The sequence below is a fragment of the Myotis yumanensis genome, unplaced genomic scaffold (genome assembly GCF_028538775.1).
Source record: "Myotis yumanensis isolate MYYU_CA2020_CCGP unplaced genomic scaffold, mMyoYum1.0.hap1 SCAF_1, whole genome shotgun sequence".
NCBI classification, from domain to species: domain Eukaryota; kingdom Metazoa; phylum Chordata; class Mammalia; order Chiroptera; family Vespertilionidae; genus Myotis; species Myotis yumanensis.
In genome coordinates this window covers 195,023,009-195,045,776 of record NW_027223752.1, presented here as the reverse complement: position 1 = coordinate 195,045,776, position 22,768 = coordinate 195,023,009, and the positions used below count along the sequence as shown (strand labels likewise).

The window sequence follows — 22,768 nt, the reverse complement described above, 5'->3', positions numbered from 1 at the left end:
AAGCTTATATTTAAATTTAATAAGTCAGTGTCAATACTTGGATTATTAAGTATTGTTTTTATGGCTGTAATATATTAAAATCTATGTTAATATATAATATATTAAAATCTATGTGATGTTGTTGGTCTCTACATGAAATTTTTCCAACTTTCTGTGCCTTTATAAATATATCAGTGTTTTTATAGTTTCCTCTCTCTTCCTTCACTCTAAGCTTCTCAGATGGCGCTTTTCACTTCTATAGTGACTCTGTCATCTTCAGTTAACTTCCTCATTCTTCTAGTAAAACATAGACTTTATAATAAAGGCTTCAGTGTAGCCTTTTTAACTGTTGGAAGCTATTCTTCATTTTGATCCTGAACTGAAATTTCTCTGTGACATTTTACATTTAAAGAGCACTGTCACATCTAGAAGAAAAATCACATCTATAAAGCATATCTGAGCATAAGGTGATAAAGCTTGTATTTGGAAAAGACCCAAATACTCTGGAGAGGTATGTTTTGAACTTTTAGCTTTAGAGGACTGGGAATAATATACACTCCTCAAGTGAGAACGTTTTTTCAAATCTTTCACTTCCTGGTCTGTGATGTCACTTAATGGACTCCTTAAGATTAGGCTCAAACTGCCTGTCTTCTTGGAAGCAGTTTCTGAGCTTTCAGGTAGAGTTGACAGTTTCTTCCATTATCCACACCTTGGCTTTCTCTCTAGGACCCATGTTGTATATATTTGTTTACATAAAGTATCTTTTTTTTTTATTCTGTAAATTTCCTGATGACAAATAGAGTGATTTATGTTAACTAACATACAGAAGCTCAATGAATGTGTATTGAATAGATGAATATTCTTTTTAACAATTCCTGAAATTACATGATGTTCTGTGAATTCTATGGGATTAATTTAAACAAATAATATGTTATATGCTGAAGGTCATATAAGGATGAGCAAGAAATAAGACTCACCTGTCTAAAAGCTAAATATATGAAAAAGAGATAAGGTGGTAAACCATGGTGGTGCTTTATTAGTTCAGGAAGAGTAGGTAGGATATGCTCTGGTAACAAGTAAATCTTCAAATTTCAGTGGCTTACCACAGTAGGATTTTATTTCTCATTCATCCAAGTCTGAGCTGGGTCTGGCAACTTCACTAGGTGACTCCTCTTCAAGCCATGACCCAAGGATCTGAGCTTCGTTCATCATGTGTTTCAGCCCACTGAATCCTTGCCTACACAAATGGATGAAAGAGAGAGAGAGAAAGCATGGAATATCACAAAAATACTTTTCGGGACATGGTTTGGAAGACCATGGTTTGTCACTTCTTGTCACATTCATATGGCCAAAACTCATCTTATTACTCTGTCTAGCTGCAGGAAGCTCAGAAATGCCTTCCTGTACTAATAAGCATGATGTACTGGTATTATCTCCAGCCCAGTTGCCAAGTGTAAGTATTAAGTCAATTTGCACAGGCAACTTAAAAAAGTTAACTTGTACAATTCTTCGATTTTCATTCTTATCACTACACTCCAAAATGTGTTCTTCATGTATCATTAAGCTATAAGTATAAAAAGTTCTCTCCAGGCAAGAAAGCATATCATGATAATGACATGCACAATAATCACTGCTGGGTTCTTATTCCATTCACCTTCTGATAAATTGTTTATAAATATTGTATTAATAACTATTGACAGCAGCACGATACATCTGTTAAAAATTAATTTAACAAGAAATATACAGTAGTTTGCCTTGTCATTACTTTATCTTTTAGAAAACAGCAATAGGATCATTCCATTTTTTAAAGACTCGACATTTTATTACTTTAACTATTGGCCCAGTGCACGGAATCGTGCATGGGTGCGGTCCCTAGGCCTGGCTGGCGATCGAAGCGTGAGCATCTGGCATGGAAGGGCAGGTCCCAGCAGACCTCTGGGCCCCGGGCAGCACCTGGGCCCCTGGGGCCCTGGGCCCCCACATACCCTCCTCTGCCTGAGTCACGGCACCTGAGTCCCCACGTGGAGATGCAGTAAGTACAGCTGGATGCAGCGGACCAGACTGCAGCATGGGCCTCTGGGTCGCCCAGCGGCGCTGCACAGAAGCTGGGAAGGCATCATGCTCTCTCCCACCTGGCCCCAGTAGACTGACTCCTACACGGAACCCATGGTGAGCCTGACCAGCCCCTGCAGTCCTGGCAGATGCTGCCTTGCTCACCCAGAAGCCCACTTAGGCAACGAGCACCTCCACTGCTGCCTGATGCCAGTGCCTCAACACCAACGACTGCCATGTTCTGCACCACCCCCTAGTGGTCATTGCACGTCATAGTGAGTGGTTGAACTCTCAGTCAAGGAAACAGTTTGCATATTAGGCTTTTATTATATAGGACTAGAGGCCCTGTGCACAAAAATTTGTGCACTCGGGGGGGGGTCCCTCAGCCCATCATGTGCCCTCTTGCAGTCTGGGACCCCTCGGGAGATAACGACCTGCTGGCTTAGGCCTGCTCCCGGGTGGCAGAGGGCACGCCCAATCCCTAGGTGCAGCCCCTGGTCAGGCTCAGAGCAGGGCCAATTGGGGAGTTGGGGCACCGCCCCCTGTCATGCACAGAGCAGGGGGGATTGGGAGGTTGTGATGCCACCCTCAGTCACGCTCAGGGTAGGGCCAATTGGGGGGTTGGGGCACCGCCCCCTGTCACACTCAAGGCAGGGTCGATGGGGAGGTTGTGGCACCACCCCCTGTCACGCACAGAACAGGGCCGATTAGGGGGTTGGGGCTCCGTACCCTGTCACACACAGAGCAGGGTCGATCAGGGGGTTGAGGAGCTCCCCCCTGTCACTCACAGAGTAGGGCCGATAGGGGAGTTGGGGCACCGCCCCCTGTCACACACAGAGCAGGGTGGATCAGGGGGTTGGGGCGCTGCACCCTGACACACTCAGGGCAAGGCCAATGGGGAGGTTATGGCTCTACCCTGTCACACACAGAGCAAGGCCCGTGGAGGGGGGTTGGGGCGCCACCCTCTATCACCCACAGAGCAGGGCCGATCAGGGGGTTGGGGCGCCGCCACTGTCACACTCAGGGCAGGGCCGATGGAGAGGTTATGGCTCTACCCTGTCACACACAGAGCAGGGCCCGTGTGGGGGGGGTAGGGGCGCCACACCCTGTCACACACAGAGCAGGGCCGATCAGGGGGTTGGTGCGCTGCATCCTGTCAAACACAGAGTCACAGGGTGATGAGGGGGTTGGGGAGCTCCCCCCTATCAGGCACAGAATAGGGCTGATCAGGGGGTTGGGGCTCCTTCCCCTGTCACGAACAGAGCAGGGCAGATAGGGAGGTTGTGGCCCCTCCCCCTGTCACTCACAGAGCAGCAGGGCGATCAGGGGGTTTGGGCGCTGCCCCCTGTCACGCTGATCCTGGTGCCGGGAGCCTCGCTGCTCCGCTGATCCCGGTGCCGGGAGGCATATTACCCTTTTACTATATAGAATAGAGGCCTGGTGCATGGGTGGGGGCTGGCTGGTTTGCCCTGAAGGGTGTCCTGGATCCGGGTGGGGGTCCCCACTGGGGTGCCTGGCTAGTCTGGCTGAGGGGCTGAGGGCCGTTTTCAGGCTGGCGGGTGACTGAAGCTCCCAACTGCTCCTTTTTTCTTTTCTTTTTTTTCTATTCTGGGCCAGCTTTAGCTCTGAGGCCTCGCTGCTGAAAGCAGGTTTCTGGCCTTTACCTTCTGTATTTGAATCAATGTTGCCATCCGGCTGGCTGAAGCCCGGCTGACTGAAAGCTGGTTTCTAGGGTTTTTTTTAGCTTCTATATTTGCAACATAGTTGCTTAGAGTTGCAGCTGAGAGGCCGGCAAGTCAGGCGGGGAACATTGGAGTTCGCCATCACTGGAGCAAGCAAGCCTCCCTGTTCCCTTCAGTGCATGGCTGCTGGCCGCCATCTTGGCTGACAGTTATTTTGCATAAGGATATGCTGATTAGCCAATGGGAAGGGTAGCGGTTGTATGCTAATTACCATGTTTCTCTTTATTAGTGTAGATATCTTCCATTGATTTCAGAGAGGAGAGAGAGGGAGAGATAGAAGCACCATTGATGAGAGAGAATCATGGATTACTGCCTCCTTCACACTTCACATTGGGCATCGAGGCCACAACCCGGGCATGTGCCCTGACAGGGAGTCAAACTTTGACCTCCTGAGTCATAGGTCAACATTCAATCACTGTCCACCGGGCTCTTGTTCTCATTTTAAAGGAGAGAGAATTAACACTCCAGAGGTCAACTTGCCCAAAACAGCCAAATTATGCAGTGGCAGAGTTGGGGGGGGGGGGGGCATGGTGAGAGGGGGACCAGTTATAAACACACACTCATGAGGCCTCTGTGTTAATCGGTTCAGCCAGGGGGGCAGGTGGATAGATGCTGTCTCTGGCTCTTCAAGTGGCACTTCCTTGAGGTCCTCAGATTCCCAGCATAACCCCCCATCCTCCCTACCTGCCATTGGAGGGTGAAGGATGGGAAGGGCCATCTGCAGTTCACCTGGGAGGGGACGTGGGAGAGGGAGGGAGGGCAGAGCTGGGAGCACCACAGACTCCAGGTGGGAGTTAGAGGCAGCGATCTGGATGCTGACTGCCCTATCCCAGCGTCTCAGGAGCGTTTCTTTCTCTGAAAGCACCACAAGCATTGCCTTAGGCCACGGGACTTGGGGCTGGTCTGGGCGGTTCTGTTCTGTGGTGCAGGATCCTCTCTGTCCTGGAAACTGGAGTCGTGGATTGGAGTCAGACCACCTGGGCAAGCCCTTTGCATTGGACCCTGAGCCCTTTTGTGTCATGCAAGACCCGGGTTCCAGGCACAGCTGATCTCTGTGTCCACAAGGGGGCTTCATTTTCCTCGTTTTCAATGTGTACTTTCCATCATACTATACATTCTGTTTTGTTGGGGGTTTTTTTGTACCAAAAATAAAACCATTTGCTTGTTTCTAATAAGTACTTGTCATCACTGAAGAGAGCTTGGGGGTTGGGGGCATGTAGGGATTAGGGCAGCCAGATGGGAAGGACCCGCCTCCTGGACATCAGGGTGGGAGGCTGGTCGTGAACATTCCACGTCCCTTGCGTGGAGCTCAAACTAAGGTCTGGTTTTTACAATTAGACCCTCAAAAAGGACGAGATCTGACCCAGGCCCCCTGCCAGCAGCTGCCGGAGACCCTGCCTTCCCAGGGGCTGAGCCGAGCATGGGGCCACCTCTCCTCCCCACCCCCACATCGTTCCTCATGCTCTGGCTTCCCTCCAGCACACCCCAAAGCCGACACCTCGGCTACCACAGTTTCCACTATCTCCGCATCGCCCTGGGGGGGGGGGGGGGGGCGGGTGGTGTGCTTTTGCCTCCTGCTGTCTCCCTGCTTCGGCTCCCCCCTCATTCTGCTCCTGACACAAAAGCTAGAGAGTGTGTCCCCACTGTGTCAGCCCAGCGGGTCCTCACCTACAGCCCCGGCGCCTCCCCCTGCACTCAGGGGAGGCCAGGTTCTCATGGGCCCTCGATCCCTGCAGGATATGCCCCCAGACCCAGCCTCGACCTCCTTACACTCGGCCTCTTCTCGTCCTGCTGCCCCTCCATGGGCTGTCCCCTCTGCCCGATGCCCTTCTCCAGGTGTCCGCCTGGCTCTCCTCCATCCGTCCACTTCCCCTCTGTGAGCCTCCCTTTGCCCCTCCCTCGCAGAGCCCCTTTGTGGCTTCATTCCCAGGTTTTCATGGTGCCCTTGCCCTCTAATGGCTGCACCTCACGTCTGTCCAAGGCTGTTTCCTCCCTGCGCCCCCATCCTCTGCTGGCAGAATGCACACTCAGTAGGACAGGGCGGCTGGCTCCCTGCGGCTCTGTGAGCACCCAGGCATCGCCTAGGACACGGTGGGGGCTCAGTCAGTGATACGGGTTGAGTAAGATGCTAAGGCAGCAGCTTTAGGTGTAAAGGCCATTGGAAGGCAGACTCACTTGGAGCCGAGGGCCCTTGAGCTCCTCGCACAGCGCTCAGGGCCGGGCTGGGAGCCAGTTGTTCCTTTTCTTGCAAGAAGGCGGATCAAGAGAATGAAAAAGGAGCAGTGTGTGTTTTCCCTCAACTACTTAAAAGCTGATGATCTCATTCCATGCTTAAAGCTATGAACAGAAACCCTTAGATCAGTGGTTCTCAACCTTCCTAATGCCGCGACCCTTTAATACAGTTCCTCATGTTGTGGTGACCCCCAATTTCATTGTTGCAAATTGAACATAATTAAAGCATAGTGATTAATCACAAAAACAATATGTAATTATATATGTGTTTTCCGATGGTCTCAGGCGACCCCTGTGAAAGGGTCGTTCGACCCCCAAAGGGGTCGCGACCCACAGGTTGAGAACCGCTGCCTTAGATCAACCCTGTGAGGCAGGTTCTGGGATTATCTGAGATTCCATGGAGAGTACACAGCCTTCGCCTGCCACAAGGACGGTGCTTAGTAACCACCAGCTTTTAGTGCTTTGATTCATGCACTGGTAGGGGCCGGCTTGTGGGGATCAGCCCGCTGTGGGAGCACCACTGATCCCAGTCAGCCAAGTGGCTGTGGGCCTGCCCTCTGAGCGGCTGATCCGGCTGTGGGAGCCCCGCGCACTGACTGCGTTGAGCATCAGGTCTAACAGTGGTTCTCAACCTTCCTAATACCGCGGCCCTTTAATACAGTTCCATTATAGTCACTGGCCTTTTATTATATAGGATGAGGTTTATTGGAATAATTTTTATGCCGTTATTCCTATATGTGTGCTATGTCTGTATGAGACATGCACACACAAACATGCAAATGGACTCATGCCTATACAAAAATAAACAGTGATCTTAGAACACACCTAATTTTTTAATTTGCATTTTTGAAATATTGAAATATTTTAATTCCTGAAAATAATTTTAGGTCATATATGCTTAAATTCTAATTTCATATTTGATAAATAAATTTGATATTTAATTTAAAATTTGATAATCCTTCTGGGTAGAGAATGTATTTTCACCATTCAACATTCTGTGCCTCAAAATAGTTTTTTGTTCCAAATATAAATGTCAGAAGTACTACAAGACAAACAATAGAATAAAAACACATAAGATTTTGTCTCCATAGTTTTGCAATTGAGGAAACTGCTTGCAAGTGGCTAAGATCAGTCAATAGCTCAAAGTTGAGTCAATAACAAGAATAAATAAAACCGTGTAGATTTTGTTTCAGACATACTTCAATTCAAATTTTGATTCTGTTGCTTAATTTTTGTATGACAAAATATAAATCACTTAATTTTTTTTAACTTTCAGTGTTTTCATTTATAAAATATAAATAATAATACATGAATTTTAGAGTTGCTGTGATGATTAAGTGACATAACAAATTTAAAGTAGCTAATATGTGACCCAATAAAATTTTACTTCTTAGTCTCTCTGATAATAACATATTTTTCTAATGTAAGGACTTAGCAAATTATCTTAAAACTAAGGCAGTATAGGAAGGTTTGCTTGTATTTTTTTTCCACTTTGCATACTGTTATTAGTAGGTTGAGTTTTGGTAAGTAGATTTCTTATTAATAATTTTTATTTTGAAAAATATAGTAAAATATGTTATATGAACACAGGTGATCATTATAATTGAATACATCAAAGGACAGAAAATTGAAAGTGGTGTAAACTTCAGAAATTTCCTAAGTGTTCTTAGAACACTACTGGCAAGAAAGTTTATTTTAGAGCTGTTATCATAGTCAATCATGTAGGCAGAATTGAGAAGTTTGGAAAATACCTTCCTACACATTTCCATTTTCAGAGCTTCATATTGAGAGAAATGGTTCAATTCTCTTGTCAAATTAGAGGAATGGGATATAAGTACATAAATGAGATATTTTAAAACTATTAAAATACAATGCTATTTATAATACATTTAAATAGTGTAAAATATATGTGAATACTTAACATGCGTCCAGAAAATATTATTAGAGGAAACACAAAGAAGTAATAGGATACAGTTTACTACATAAGCACATGAATATTTTTAACCTTAAGACACTGTAAAAATTAATTTAGAATTTGCTAGCTGAAAATAATATATGAAACATGTAACAAAGGATAAAATCCCTCATTAGAAATATCTTGTGAACCATTACCAATAACCAAAAAGTGATGACTTTAATATAAAAATAAGGAAATAAACAATTCGCTAAAAAATGCATATTCCAAAAGTCTGAACATTCCACTTCATAATATTTAAAGGAAGATACATTTAAATAAAAAGTTAACCATTTTTAAAAGTAAATTGGTGAAGATTAAAAGAGGAGTGGTGGGAGGAGAACCAAGATGGCGGCATAGGTAAACACCTGTACTTGCTGCCTCCCACAACCACATCAAAATTACAACTAAAATTCAGAACAACTATCATCCAGAACTGGCTGAATGTAAGTATTACAGCAAGAGAAGTAAAGAACGCATGCTGAGACAGGTAGGAGGTGCGGAGGCACAGAAGGGGCTGGTCTGATACCCCGTTGTATTTTTAATCGGGAAGTAAATTGTGTCTGTGGAAGACACCTGGAGGAGCAAGGGGTCCCAGCCCCACACCAGATGCTCAGCCCACCGTCCCAGAGCTGAGAAAAGAAGTCCCTATGGGCAGTAAGAACTACGGGTTGTAAAAACCAGTGTGGATTGGGGCTGAGTGATACACAGGATGCTGGAGACCCAGCTGCTCCTCTTAAAAGGCCAGCACCATGAAATGAATTTACAAGCTTCAGCTTCCTCTGAGCTCCAGTGCCAGACAAGGCTCTGAGGACCCAGAAGACACATACAAGGAGAAACTGGACTGTCTGGCATCGGGGCAGGAACTCAGCATGGCTTTCTTTCAGAGGTGCCCGCAGCAGTCATTGTTCATATGCTGGGACCTCCCTGGTGCAGGACTGACTGGCAGCCATTTCTGTTTGCTCCACCCTGATGATTCCCTGAGAGTCCACCCCACCCAGTTTATAATCCCACCCAAGCTATGCTCAGTGGCTTTTGCATATGAATGGTCTGTCCTTTCTCAGGCTAAAAATCTGTCAGACAAGTTGCAGCTGGGTCTGGGAGCCCCAAACCTATCAATAAAAGGCCCAAGACCTGGCACCAGCACCAGCCTACCTTGCTTCATAGCTGGGCCTCATCTGGGCACTTCCAAACCCGATACAAAAAGGAGGAATCTGCAGATCTCTCTGTAGCTCCTGCTGGTTAGCCCCAGGCAGTGGCTGACTTTGCACCTCCTTGGAGACCCAAGAGCCAGTGTACCCAGTAGTCAGTGTGAGACCATACCAGATTATAACTCTTCACATCCATAAGGGACACACTCAAGGGGCAGACTCAGAGCACCAAGTCCTGCTCCATAAGGGTGTTTCCTGCACAGCAGCTCTCCCACTGTAGTCGCAGCTGGTCTCCACAGCCAATTGGCCTGGAGGTCAATTCCTCCCAGTGACACCAACAGCAAACAAGACTCAACTACAACAAGACTGTGCACACAGCCCACAAACGAGTGCACCAAGAGTGTCCACCTCAGGTGATTGGGGAGGCTGAGTCACTGGGCCCTATAGGACACCTACTACCCAAGGCCACCTATCAACTCATGGAGACCTAGAAGCCACCCAATACATAGAAACAAACACAGGGAAGCAGCCCAAATGCAGAGACAAAGAAACATGTCACAAATAAAAGAAATGGAAGAAAGCAAACTACTGGATATAGAGTTTAAAACCACACTTATAAGGTTACTTAAGAATATTCTAGAAACCTCTGAGGAACTTAGTAAGACTTTCAAGAATCTTAGTGAGAATTCCAAAATAATGGAAAAGGACCAGTCAGAAATTAAGCATACACTGACTGAAATAAAGAATAATATACAGAAATTCAATAGTAGACTAGAGGATCCCGAGAATCAAATCAATGATTTGAAATATGAGGAAGCAAAAAACACCCAACTAGAACAGCAAAAAGAAAAAAGAACCTAAAAATGTGAAGATAGTGTAAGGAGTCTCTGGAACAACGTCAAGCATACCAACATCTGAATTATGGGGGTGCCAGAAGAAGAGAGAGAGCAAGATATTGAAAACCTATTTGAAGAAATAATGACAGAAAACTTCCCCTACCTGGTAAAAGAAATAGACTTACAAGTCCAGGAAGCACTGAGAACCCCAAACAAGAGGAATCCAAAGAGGACCACATCAAGACACATCATAATTAAAATGCCAAGGGCAAAAGACAAAGAGGGAATCTTAAAAGCAGCAAGAGAAAAACATTTAGTTACCTACAAGGGAGTGCACATATGACTGTCAGCTGATTTCTCAACAGAAACTATGCAGGCCAGAAGGGACTGGCAAGAAATATTCAAAGTGATGAATAGTAAGAACCTACAACCAAGATTACTCTACCCAGCAAAGCTATCATTTAGAATTGAAGGTCAGATAAAGAGCTTCACAGACAAGAAGAAACTAAAGGAGTTCATTACCATCAAGCCAGTATTATATGAAATGCTGAAGAGTATTCTTTAAAAAGAGGAAGAAAAAGAAGAAAAATGTAAAGATAAAAATTATGAACAACAAAATGACAACAAAAACATATCTATCAACAATTAAATCTAAAAATAAAATGCATAAAAAATCTGATGAACAGAAAAAAACTGGTGAATGGAATAGAATCAGGGGCATGGAAATGAAACAGACTGATGATTCTCAGAGGGAAGGGAGTGAGGGGGTGTGCGAAGAGACTAGACAAAGATTTTATATGCATGTATGCTTTACTTATGAACACAGACAATAGAGTGGCAAGGGCCTGGGGTGGTGTGGGAACCAGGTGGAGGGGAGCTATGGGGGGAAAAAAGAGGGACATCTGTAATAATCTCAACAATAAAGATTAATAATAAATAAATAAATAAATAAGAGGAGTGATGGGAGTTTTAGTACCCAATATTGGCAAGACAGAAGGAACAAGCACTTTTAAGCCCCCCTGGAACTTTCTAGTAGAAGATAATATCTGTCAAGAGCAGAAAAATAATCATATCTTTCTATCTATTAATTTTCATCCCAGGAGCATTCTAGAAAATGTAAACAAATGGAATCAAATATGAAATATCAAAATATTACTTTGACACCAGGAAATTTGAAAAGTTCTAATTGTCCAACACCAGGCGATAGCTTAAATAAATTGTAGTATATCTTGTAACAGATCAGTAGTCACCAATGAAAATCATTCTTGGAAAGAGTATTTTTTTAAAATATATTTTTATTGATTTTTTACAGAGAGGAAGGGAGAGGGATAGAGAGTTAGAAACATCAATGAGAGAGAAACATTGATCACCTGCCTCCTGCACACCTCCTACTGGGGATATGCCTGCAACCAAGGCACATGCCCTTGACCGAAATCGAACCTGGGACCTCTCAGTCCACAGGCCGATGCTCTATCCACTGAGCCAAACCAGTCAGGGCTGAGTATTTCTTGATATGAACAAATACTGCATATTCATAAGTGACAAGAAGAATACAACTTTTTAAAAATAGCATTCCAACTTTGAAACTGTTGAGTAAATGAGTGCTAGGAAATTCCCAGATCCTCATGCCTTTGGGGTTTATCCTTCTGATAATTATGTATCAGAATGTTACATCAGAACTATTCTGGTTTGTTTCAGCAAAAACCGCGAGACACTTATGTGGGACCACCATGCTGACTTGTAAAGGAGCGTATTCAGGAACATTAATCTTCAGGTTGAGGAGATAAAAAAGCCTAGAATTAGAGACTAGTAGAGGATTGAGAAAGAAGTTTCTTGGTGTGTGCTGAGTCACTCACTTGTAAGATGGAAGAGTGGAAGTGCTTGCCTGTCAATTCCACTTAGAAAAAGGACTGAAGGAGACATGCAAAGAGTTTACTATACAGAGCTAATATTTCGGGAAACACAGGGTTCTGTCTGATTCACACTCAAGACATCTAAAGTGCTTGCAGGGACCTGGCTGGCTGGGTTGTTTCTCTGGTAGTGGAGTGACTGAGTTGGTGTTGACCAACTTACAGGCCTAGAGATTTCTTGGACAACAGAAGCATGATTGTGAACTGTGGGCCAGAGTGACTGACCCATCTGAATGAGGGTTAACTGTAGGATTTATTTATTTTTTAAAATACGTTTTTATTGATTTCAGAGGGAAGAAGAGAGAGAAACATCAGCGATGAGAGAGAATCATTGATTGGCTTCCTTCTTGCACACCCACTACTGGGGATCAAGTTCCCAATCTGGGCATGAGCCCCGATGGGAATGGAACCATGACTTCTTTGTTTATGGGTTGATGCTCAACCTCTGAGCCACCCTGGCTGGGCTGAACTATAGGATTTCTTGAGGCTAAAGAAAGAACCAGCAGCAGCCAGAGATGAATTTCCTTGCTTGGAGAGAGGTATAGATAAGAGATGCACAGCCATAGTTTAGCATTTCTGAAAAGCCCAGGAAAGTGCCCACTAAAAGTAAGGATTAGGCTCAAAATTGTCCCCAGTTCAAGAAGTACCTAGAAACAAATGTATAACTTTCCTGCATCTTTCCAGCTCCTTAACGTAGTACACACACAACAATGGCAAGGATGGGAACTGAGATTGACAAGATGGATATCAAAGAGCATGAGCAAGTCAGCAAAGTGAAAAGAAATCAATGAGGCATTCTTGGTGGAAATTTATGATTTTGTTTATTGTTCTGGACTGGACATATTAATTACTATACTAGATTTTTATTATCAGAAAATGATTAGAAAAGTCTAAGACTTCTTCCAAATTCAGCACAGGGGCAAAAGAGAAAATAGCCTCAAATAATAAAGGGTCAGCAGGATACAAATATAGTTGCTTTTACATCACATTCTACAAGTCATGCTTGTTTACTATAGCTGTTATATACAAACTAGAGGCCCAGTGCACAAAAATTTGTGCACTCAAGAAGGTCCCTCAGACTGGCCTGCGCCCTCTTGAAGTCTAGGACCCCTCAGGGGATGTCCACCTGCTGGCTTAGGCCCACCCTCTGGGGGATTGGTCCTAAACTGGCAGTCAAAAATCCCTCTGGAAGCCCAGGAGCCCTCGGGGGATGTCCAACTGCCACAGACAGACGACCTTAGTGCTGCCGAGGAGGCGGGAGAGGCTCCCACCACAGCTGCTGAGCTTGCAGATGTCAGCCTGGCTTGTGGCTGAGCAGAGCTCCCCCTGTGGAAGCGCACTGACCACCAGGGGGCAGCTTCTGCATTGAGCATCTGCCTTCTTTGATCAGTGCACATCTAGTGACTGGTCATTCCACCGTTAGGGTCAATTTGCATATTACCCTTTTATTATATAGGATAAGATGATCTTTATCCCATGCTTAGGAAAATCCAGCATCCTTCTTTCTCCTTTACCATAGTATCTCCAAATATTCTCTGGACATATATGACACATTCCTACTCCTGTCTTGTCCTTTGAAACTGTTCTTTTCTCTATGACTTACACTAACTCAAACATTACAACATCTTCCTTGATATTTGAAAATTATATCCCACAAAGACAGTTATGGTTAATAGACTCTTGCTGGCAATTTGCAGTTATACACAGGGAGTACTTTTTCATATAATACAGAAGTTAGTTTAAAATTAAATATTAGACATAATAGATTCTGGAAGTTCTTTGGCCATATTTATGTCATGGGACTTCATACTGATTAGCTTCTAACTCTCAAGTTACCCATCCCCCAGCTATGTTGCTGAACTTTACACTCTTAGGAAATCCTCTCTGTATGTTTGCTAATTCTTCCAGTTTTTAACTGTGGAGCCTGCATCAGGCTACATAACATCATCTTGTTTTACTTTCCTTATATTTTAAATTGGGATAGCATTATAGTTATCTCATAATGGGAAGATTAAATGGGTTGATACATATAAGCAATTAGAATAATGTTCAGTATAGAGTAGATGTTAATATACTCAAAGATAATAATGTACTTAAGGTAACAAAGAATTTAAAGTTAATAAAGTATTCATTAATCTTTGGTTTTCCAATGATCCTCATTGTGCTCTAGAGGGTAAGGCAGTGTGAGTTTCATTTCCTTCTCTTATGAAGACAACTCCTCAAAGAGCTTTCTAAGTGAAATAGTTCTTACCCTAATATGATGTATCTTATTGAAAATAATATTTTTATCTCCAGAGAATTTCTGTAAAAACATAAATTTAAAAGATTAGCAGGAAATAGACTAAAATATTAGATTGCATATTTATTATTTAACTAGGGGTCTGGTGCACGAAATTTGTGCATGGGGGTTGGGTGGGTGCCTCAGCTGACCTGCACCCTCTCCAATCTGGGAGCTCTCAGGGGATGTCCTACTGACGGCTTAGGCCTGCTCCCGTTGGTTTTCTGCTCTCTGCGGACCTGCCAGCTTGATGCCACCACAGACCCTGGTGTCTGCTTTCTACGGGAGCCTGCTTGCCCTTTGCTGTCGGGCAAAGCAGGGCTCTGCTGTCTGCTCTCTGTGGGGGCCCTTTGGGGGACTGTTTGCCTCTCACTGCCACGGCCAGGGGCAAGCAGGGCCCTACTGTCTGCTCTCTCGCTGCGGGGGATGTTCCCATCCTGCCCCCGGCTGCTCGGCACCTGCGTGCATAGGCATGGAGTGGCCAAGGGTGTTCTGGGGCCCTGGCCACTCCAGGCCTATGCACAGGCCTACAGGCTCAGAGCAGCCTGGCTCCTGAGGATGCCTGTTCCCGGGATGCAGGCTGCTTGGCGCTGGCACGCACAAGTGGCCTCAGGGCAGGAACACTAGGCAGATGTTCCCGCCCCACCCACTGCTGCTTGGCGCCTGCTTGTATAGGCCTGGAATGGCTGGGGGCATTCCGGGACCCCAGCTGTTTCAGGCCTACACGCAGGCCTACAGGCTCAGAGCGGCCTGGCTTCTGAGGACGCCTGTCCCCGGGATGCAGTGACCAAGGGTCGTTCCGGGACCCCAGGCACTCCGGGCCTACACGTGGGCCTACAGGCTCAGAGCAGCCTGGGTGCAAGCGGCCACCCTGCCCCCGGTTGCTTGGTGCCTGCATATGCAAATTAATCCGCCATCTTTGTTGGGTTAATTTGCATACCCGCTCCTGATTGGCTGGTGGATGTCGCAAAGTGATGGTCAATTTGCATCTTTCTCTTTTATTCATGTAGATGACTAGAGACCTGGTGCATGACATTAGTGCACGGAGAGGGTCCCTAGGCCTAGCCGGCAATCAGTGCTAATCTGTGGGGTGACCGGCGGGGCGATCAGGGGACCCCCACTGGCACCTGCCGCTCACCAGCCCTGCCCCCACCACTGGTCGCCTCCCTCTGTGAGGCAATTGGTGGGCCAATCAGGGGGCCTCCACTAACACCCGCTTTAGCTGGCCTGGGGCCTGCAGGCTGGGGGCAGCTCCTGCGTTGAGTGTCTACCCCCTGGTGGCCAGTGCATGTCATAGTGACCAGTCGTTCTGCCGGTCGTTCCGCTGTTGGGTCGATTTGTATGTTAGGCTTTTATTATATATGATTATTTAATTTTCTGTACATACTATATTTTATAATTCAAATCTGAGTTACTTTTTTAAAAAATCGTACATCTCAGTTATCTTACTTACATACCTGACTAATAACTTCAAGGATATAGGCAATTAAGAAAGTTAGTAAAAGCAGGTATGGAACATTGAGAATGACTCCAGAGAAACCTTCTTCCTGCATTAGATGCTCACTCTCTGGCTCAGAGTAATAGATGAGATCTCCAAGTAAGGTTCTGTGGTCTGACCTAACACAGCAGAGTGAGTGTTCAGTCCAAGAAAAATCTCCATTTTCTACCCCAGCTTACATGACATTTTCTAGAAAGTTATATCTCATAAATCCACAGATACTATATTTATTTACTATAAACAGTACTTATACAGTAATATCCTATTAAAAATGTTACATTTAGAAGGCTCATTATCCTAGCAAATGTCATTACTCCACCTTGAGGTTCAAGTATTATGTCCACAGGTCTGAATTGTCTGTCTGCTTTTCTCTCCCCGAGGGCATTCTCCTGATGATTGTGGGAGAAATGGATTACCAGTCAGCTGCTTTAACACCTTGAAGCAATTAACTCTCTGACCTCAGTTAATACTCCTGGGCCACACATTTTTTTCAAGTTATTATTATCTGTCTTATTACATTTTCTTTAATATTAAAAAAAGAATAATCTTTTTATTGCCTCAATGACCACCAATTTGAACCATGCAATGAGAAGTGGGAATAAAGCATTTTCATAATGACCATGTCTCTTTAAAGATCTTTTGATATCCTTTGTCATCTCACTTACTGTTTGTCTTCAATTATACCTTTTTATTTGAACCTTTTTATATGACTTGATGAATATTTTTAATCAATTGTGCAATGTTTCTAAAGTCAAATTTACTTCTTTCTCTGTACAATTAATTTTAACATGTTTATATCAATCAGAGGCTTTAACTTATTTTATAATAGTAACTTATATTGTTTACTCTAAGGTATAAAGAGAAAACTAGGCAAAGTTAAGTATCAGAAGCAAATAATACATATTTTAATTCTTATGTCCTATTTTCAAAAATAATGATGCTCCCCTAAGATGATATAAATATGTGCTTGCTAAAAGACTGAAAAAAGTGCAATTGATAATGAGATTTCTGAATGCCTTAATCTTCTGCAAACTGGGGTCTGATTATGTTTCTGTAGAGACCCATTTGAATTTATCCTTACCAATTAAGAGTCCATGAAACTACTCCAAAAGCGAGAATATGGGGGCTCAGTTGTATAATTCTATCAAATTCATTTTCATTAATGAACATAGAACCTTCAGTGCAATTTTCAAGGTATTCAGAACAGAGTTAACAAGCAGCCCTGAGATTGCTGTCTCTAGAAAGGCCATCTTGCAAGGTTGGCCTACTTGGTTGGAGACTGGAAACTAAATCATAAACAGTCCCCTAAACAGATATAAATGATAAGTGGCTCACTGTGCCTCAACTGTTTGTACAAACAACATACATCATGGTGCACACCTTCTTGCCATCTGGGAGTCTGGAATTTTGACACATGCTAGGAAGAAAGTGCTTAACTGACGGCTTTCTAAAAACCTTGGGCATTGAGTCTGCAACCAGCTTCTCTGGTAGATAAGACTTCACATGAGTTACCAAACTGACGACTGGAGGAATTCAGCATGTCCTGTGTGACTCCACTGAGAAAGGACTCTTGGAAGCTTGTGCCTGATTTCCTGCAGATTTTATCCCATGTGCCATTTTATATACTGATTTTACTTTGTAACCTTTTATTATCATAGTACTTAACTTTGAGTGTACTATATGCTAAATCTTCTAGTAAATCATCAAACCTGGGTGTGTTGGGGACCTCTGACACACGGGATGAATTGAATTGTCTATGTTGAGGTATACAGATTCTAAATAAAAATATTTATTGAATACATACTATGTGAATAGAATTATGTTTAATGAAAAGATAAGTAGCCTAGACCTATTTTAAGAAACTTAAAGTATGGTGGCTATGTTTGCACTCAGAAGTGTATAAAAAGAATGTTCAAATTAACAGAGTAAACCCAAAATAAAGAAAATACTAGAAGGCTATTTCAGTGGGAGTTTTGAAAATGTACACACTTTATCTTGCTCAAATTATCAGGAAAGCTAGAGACATATAAGTTAGTTGTAAAAGAACACATAGGTTTGGGCAGGCTATGGTATTTGGAGGCAGGAGTAAGGAGAATTTTAGAAGGTTTCCCTTCCAAAGTTTCACTCGAAACTGTTAAATGTATGGAAGGTATGATAAAGAAGTGAAATATAGAGTATATTGAGGAAATAAAAATAGAATAATGTGTTACGTATAGCACAAAGTGGACTTTTAAAATGATCTTGGTTAAAATCTTAATACTTTGAATGCCTTATTTATAGCTCAATTTCATGCAAAACTTACGGATTATTATAGAAAGCCTCCAAATTTTTATATCATTTAAAAGTGTCTCTCTTAAACTCTAATTATGTTTTTTCTTTTCTGTCTCTCCTTTGTTCAGGTCCATCATGAGTGAGAAGTGGGAGTCAAACTTTTCAGAAAACTGGCATTATATTTTGAGTGTCAATGACACAAAGCCTAATCTGTACTCGGACATCAATATCACCTACGTGAACTACTTTCTTCATCATGCTCAAGTGGCAGCGGTCTTCTTTATTTCCTACTTTCTGATCTTCTTCCTGTGCATGGTGGGAAATACAGTGGTCTGCTTCATTGTAATGAGGAACAAACATATGCACACAGTCACTAATTTCTTCATCTTGAACCTGGCCATAAGCGATTTGCTAGTTGGCATATTCTGTATGCCTATCACGCTTCTGGACAACATTATAGCAGGTATGTTGACTAGTGTGCAGTGCACTGATGATATGAGAAAATGTCCCATCTCCCTGCAGCTATGGCTCGGTAATCCATTCATTCACATTTATATAACTTACAAGGTGATCCCCCCAGTAAGTCTAGTACCCACTCTACATCATGCATAGTGATTACTATGTCACTGGCTATATTCCCTTTGCTGTACTATTTTGTAACTGCCAATTTGTACATTTTAATCCCTTCACCTTACAGTGTTCACTGAAGGTCACCAGAGAGTGAGATCTAGCACATCTTACCGAAGACTTTGAATTTGCTTAATACAATTCAGAGCACACATAATATGATAGAAATATTATTGAGAATATTATGAACTTTAAAGTTCAAGGGACTGGTCAGGCTGGTTTTAATTAATGCATCCTCTTTAACCTAATATAAATATACTAGAGGCCCGGTGCACAAAAATTTGTGCACTCGGGGGGCTGGGGGAGGGGGGTCCCCCAGCCCAGCCTGTGCCCTCTCGCAGTATGGGACCCCTCGGGAGATAACGACCTGCTGGCTTAGGCCTGCTCCCAGGTGGCAGAGGGCACGCCCAATCCCTAAGTGCAGCCCCTGGTCAGGCTCAGAGCAGGGCCGATTGGGGGGTTGGGGCACCGCCCCCTGTCACACTCAAGGCAGGGTTGATGGGGAGGTTGTGGCACCACCCCCAGCATGCACAGAGCAGGGTCGATCAGGGGGTTGGGGAGCTCCCCCCTGTCACGCACAGAGCAGGGCCGATCAGGGGGTTGAGGAGCTCCCCCTTGTCACTCACAGAGTAGGGCCGATAGGGGAGTTGGGGCACCGCCCCCTGTCACGCACAAAGCAGGGCTGATCAGGGGGTTGGGGCGCTGGCCCCTGTCACGCACAGAGCAGGGCCGATCAGGGGGTTGAGGAGCTCCCCCCTGTCACTCACAGAGTAGGGCCGATAGGGGAGTTGGGGCACCGCCCCCTGTCACACACAAAGCAGGGTGGATCAGGGGGTTGGGGCGCTGCACCCTGTCACACTCAGGGCAGGGCCAATGGGGAGGTTATGGCTTTACCCTGTCATACACAGAGCAGGGCCCGTGGGGGGGGGGGGGGGCACACCCTGTCACACACAGAGCAGGGCCAATCAGGGGGTTGGTGTGCTGCACCCTGTCACACACAGAGCAAGGCCCGTGGAGGGGGGTTGGGGCACCACCCTCTATCACCCACAGAGCAGGGCCAATCAGGGGGATGGGGCAACACCACTGTCACACTCAGGGCAGGGCCAATGGGGAGGTTATGGCTTTACCCTGTCACACACAGAGCAGGGCCCGTGGGGGGGGGGGGGGGGGGGTTGGGGCACCACACGCTGTCACACACAGAGCAGGGCCAATCAGGGGGTTGGTGTGCTGCACCCTGTCACACACAGAGCAAGGCCCGTGGAGGGGGGTTGGGGCGCCACCCTCTATCACCCACAGAGCAGGGCCGATCAGGGGGATGGGGCACCACCACTGTCACACTCGGGGCAGGGCCGATGGAGAGGTTATGGCTCTACCCTGTCACACACAGAGCAGGGCCCGTGGGGGGGGGGGAGGTTGGGGCGCCACACCCTGTCACACACAGAGCAGGGCCAATCAGGGGGTTGGTGTGCTGCACCCTGTCACACACAGAGCAAGGCCCGTGGAGGGGGGTTGGGGCGCCACCCTCTATCACCCACAGAGCAGGGCCGATCAGGGGGATGGGGCACCACCACTGTCACACTCGGGGCAGGGCCGATGGAGAGGTTATGGCTCTACCCTGTCACACACAGAGCAGGGCCCATGGGGGGGGGGCGCCGCAACCTGTCACACATAGAGCAGGGCCGATCAGGGGGTTGGTGTGCTGCACCCTATCAAACACAGCTGCACTGCAATCAGGGGATTGGAGAGCTCCCCCCTATCAGGCACAGAGCAGGGCTGATCAGGGGTTTGGGGTGCCTTCCCCTGTCACGAACAGAGCAGGGCGGATAGGGAGGTTGTGGCCCCGCCCCCGGTCACACACAGAGCCACAGGGCGATCAGGGGGTTTGGGTGCTGCCCCCTCTCACGCTGATCCCAGTGCCGGGAGCCTCGCTGTTCCGCTGATCCCGGTGCTGGGAGGCATATTACCTTTTTACTATATAGGATAGAGGCCTGGTGCATGGGTGGGGGCTGGCTGGTTTGCCCTGAAGGGTGTCCTGGATCAGGGTGGGGGTCCCCACTGGGGTGCCTGGCCAGTCTGGGTGAGGGGCTGAGGGCTGTTTTCCGGCTGGCGAGTGACTGAAGCTTCCAACCGCTCCTTGTTTTCTTTTTCTTTTTTTTTATTCTGGGCCAGCTTTAGCTCTGAGGCCTCGCTCCTGAAAACATGGATACAATGTTTCGGTCCGCCTGGCTTTCAGTCCGGCTGATTTCTGGTGTTTTGTTTAGCTTTTTATTTGCAACATAGTACATAGTTGCTTAGAGTTGCAGTTGAGAGGCCGGCAAGTGAGGCGGGGGACGTTGGAGTCCGCAGCAAGCAAGCCTCATGCTGGCTTCAGTGCCTGGCTGCCGGTCGCCATCTTGGCTGACAGTTAATTTGCATATACTCACTGATTAGCCAATGAAAAGGATAGCGGTCGTACGCTAATTACCATGTTTCTCTTTTATTAGTGTAGATAGTTAAACCCTCTGTGGTTAGCTAGGGAGATTTCCAACAGTTTTTGATGTAAGATGGAGCAGCAGTCCCAATGATTTCTCAAAATGTAGACGTTTTATAAGTGGTAATTTACATGTGCAAAATAAGTAAGTAATAGGTACTACCCTAGATTATTTCTGGGCTTGCTTTACTACCCTTTTTTGCACTACATTATATATTCTGGAAGTATAAGAACAGTATATCTCCAGCTCCCAGTAGAGTTTTGATACATAGTGCCTGCTTAACAAATATTTGTTACTAATTAATGAATTGTACTCAAGATATTCATATTCCTAATGTATAAGAAAAAACTGAAATAATAGCAACATATCAAAAAGATTGAGAGCAGCATGAGCCATATTCTAGTTCTTATCTTTTTATAACATTCAATATCAATTTACTGAAGAATAGAGGTTTCTCTATAGAATTCACCTATTTTCTTCCTTTCTCTGGAGTGGGAGATCAGAACACCTCTTCTTCATAGATTCTGTGTCTTTGTGATGTTTATCATTAATTAATGCTATTTATCAAGGATGTTCAACTTCAAAGTACTGTGCTAGACAAAAAGAATGGATAAAAGTGAGCATTATTGTTCTCAAGAAGCCTAGTCACAAATAACAAATGCTCTCAATATTCCCTCTGTAAATATTTATAATTAAATTTTCCATATACATTACCTTTCCTTACCTCTGATTTGCATTCCTAGGAGGCAGCCACATTCAGAAATTTTGACTTTATTTTTGGTAATGACTATTATATTTCTAACTAACATGTTTTCATTATAATGTGTTGTCTCCAGACTGTACAGATGTAATTTACTTTCATAATCCTCTTCTACCAGAAGAGATAGTTGTCCTTACCAGACTCCCCTGAAATGACAGCATTAGGGCAAAAGAACATAAATCCATAGAAACCGCATGTCAGATGCTGTTGATTGTAAAGCGGGGAGTAATAAGAGTGGCTGAAATTCTGTATAAATACAATCACACATACGAGTATATATACAAAACCACAAAGTGTACATTCACACTAATATATGTTCACACTCTTTCCTACTCTTACTCTCTCAATATAATTATACGAAATCGCACTAGACCCAGACCCACCGCGCAGCAAGACCCATCAATGCACCTCCTGGTGACCAGTCATTTGGTCGTTATGGCGTTATGGCCACTGGCCTTTTATAATATAGATCATAGTTTTTGAATGAAGCACTATTCATATTATACATTCCTGTTATTATATATATCTTACCCCTGATGAGCCAAGAGGAGTGCTATGATAGCAATTTTTCTCTTATAAGATGATTTTTATTTTCCTGGGTTTAACAAGGGCATCATATTTTGATTTGTTTAATTTGGGGTGTGTATCTGGTAGTAATGTATCTTCAAATACACATCCAGGATTGTTGATTTCTTGTCAGTACTTTCAAACATGGTCCATAACCTATAAATTGCATCTTTTTTTTTTTCTTTTTCTTCCTGGAAATACCCTCCAAATACCCTTTGATATTTTGTTCCTGTTAAAGCACAGTGCCCTCCAGGCAGGGAGCTCAGCTCCTGCTCCAAAATGTCCCTTCGCTGACACCCTAACAATCTCTTTACCTCTCCCAATCCTCTGATGTCTAGATGCCGTTTCTTTGTTCTCCTTTTATTTCTGTTATCTTCCAGAGAGAGGGTGAATTGACATTAAAATGTTTAAAATCTTGTAGATCTGCATATATCTTTATT

General features: G+C 44.8%; 1 protein-coding gene across 1 annotated transcript in view; it reads left to right on the top strand.

Annotated features, from left to right (window-relative positions):
• The window catches only part of NPFFR2 (neuropeptide FF receptor 2), a 44,802-nt gene that overhangs the window by 9,245 nt on the left and 12,789 nt on the right, over positions 1-22,768 (top strand). The window contains 1 exon segment of the mRNA XM_070409903.1: positions 18,032-18,366. Coding sequence (XP_070266004.1) covers positions 18,039-18,366 — 328 coding nt within the window. The 5' untranslated portion in view covers positions 18,032-18,038.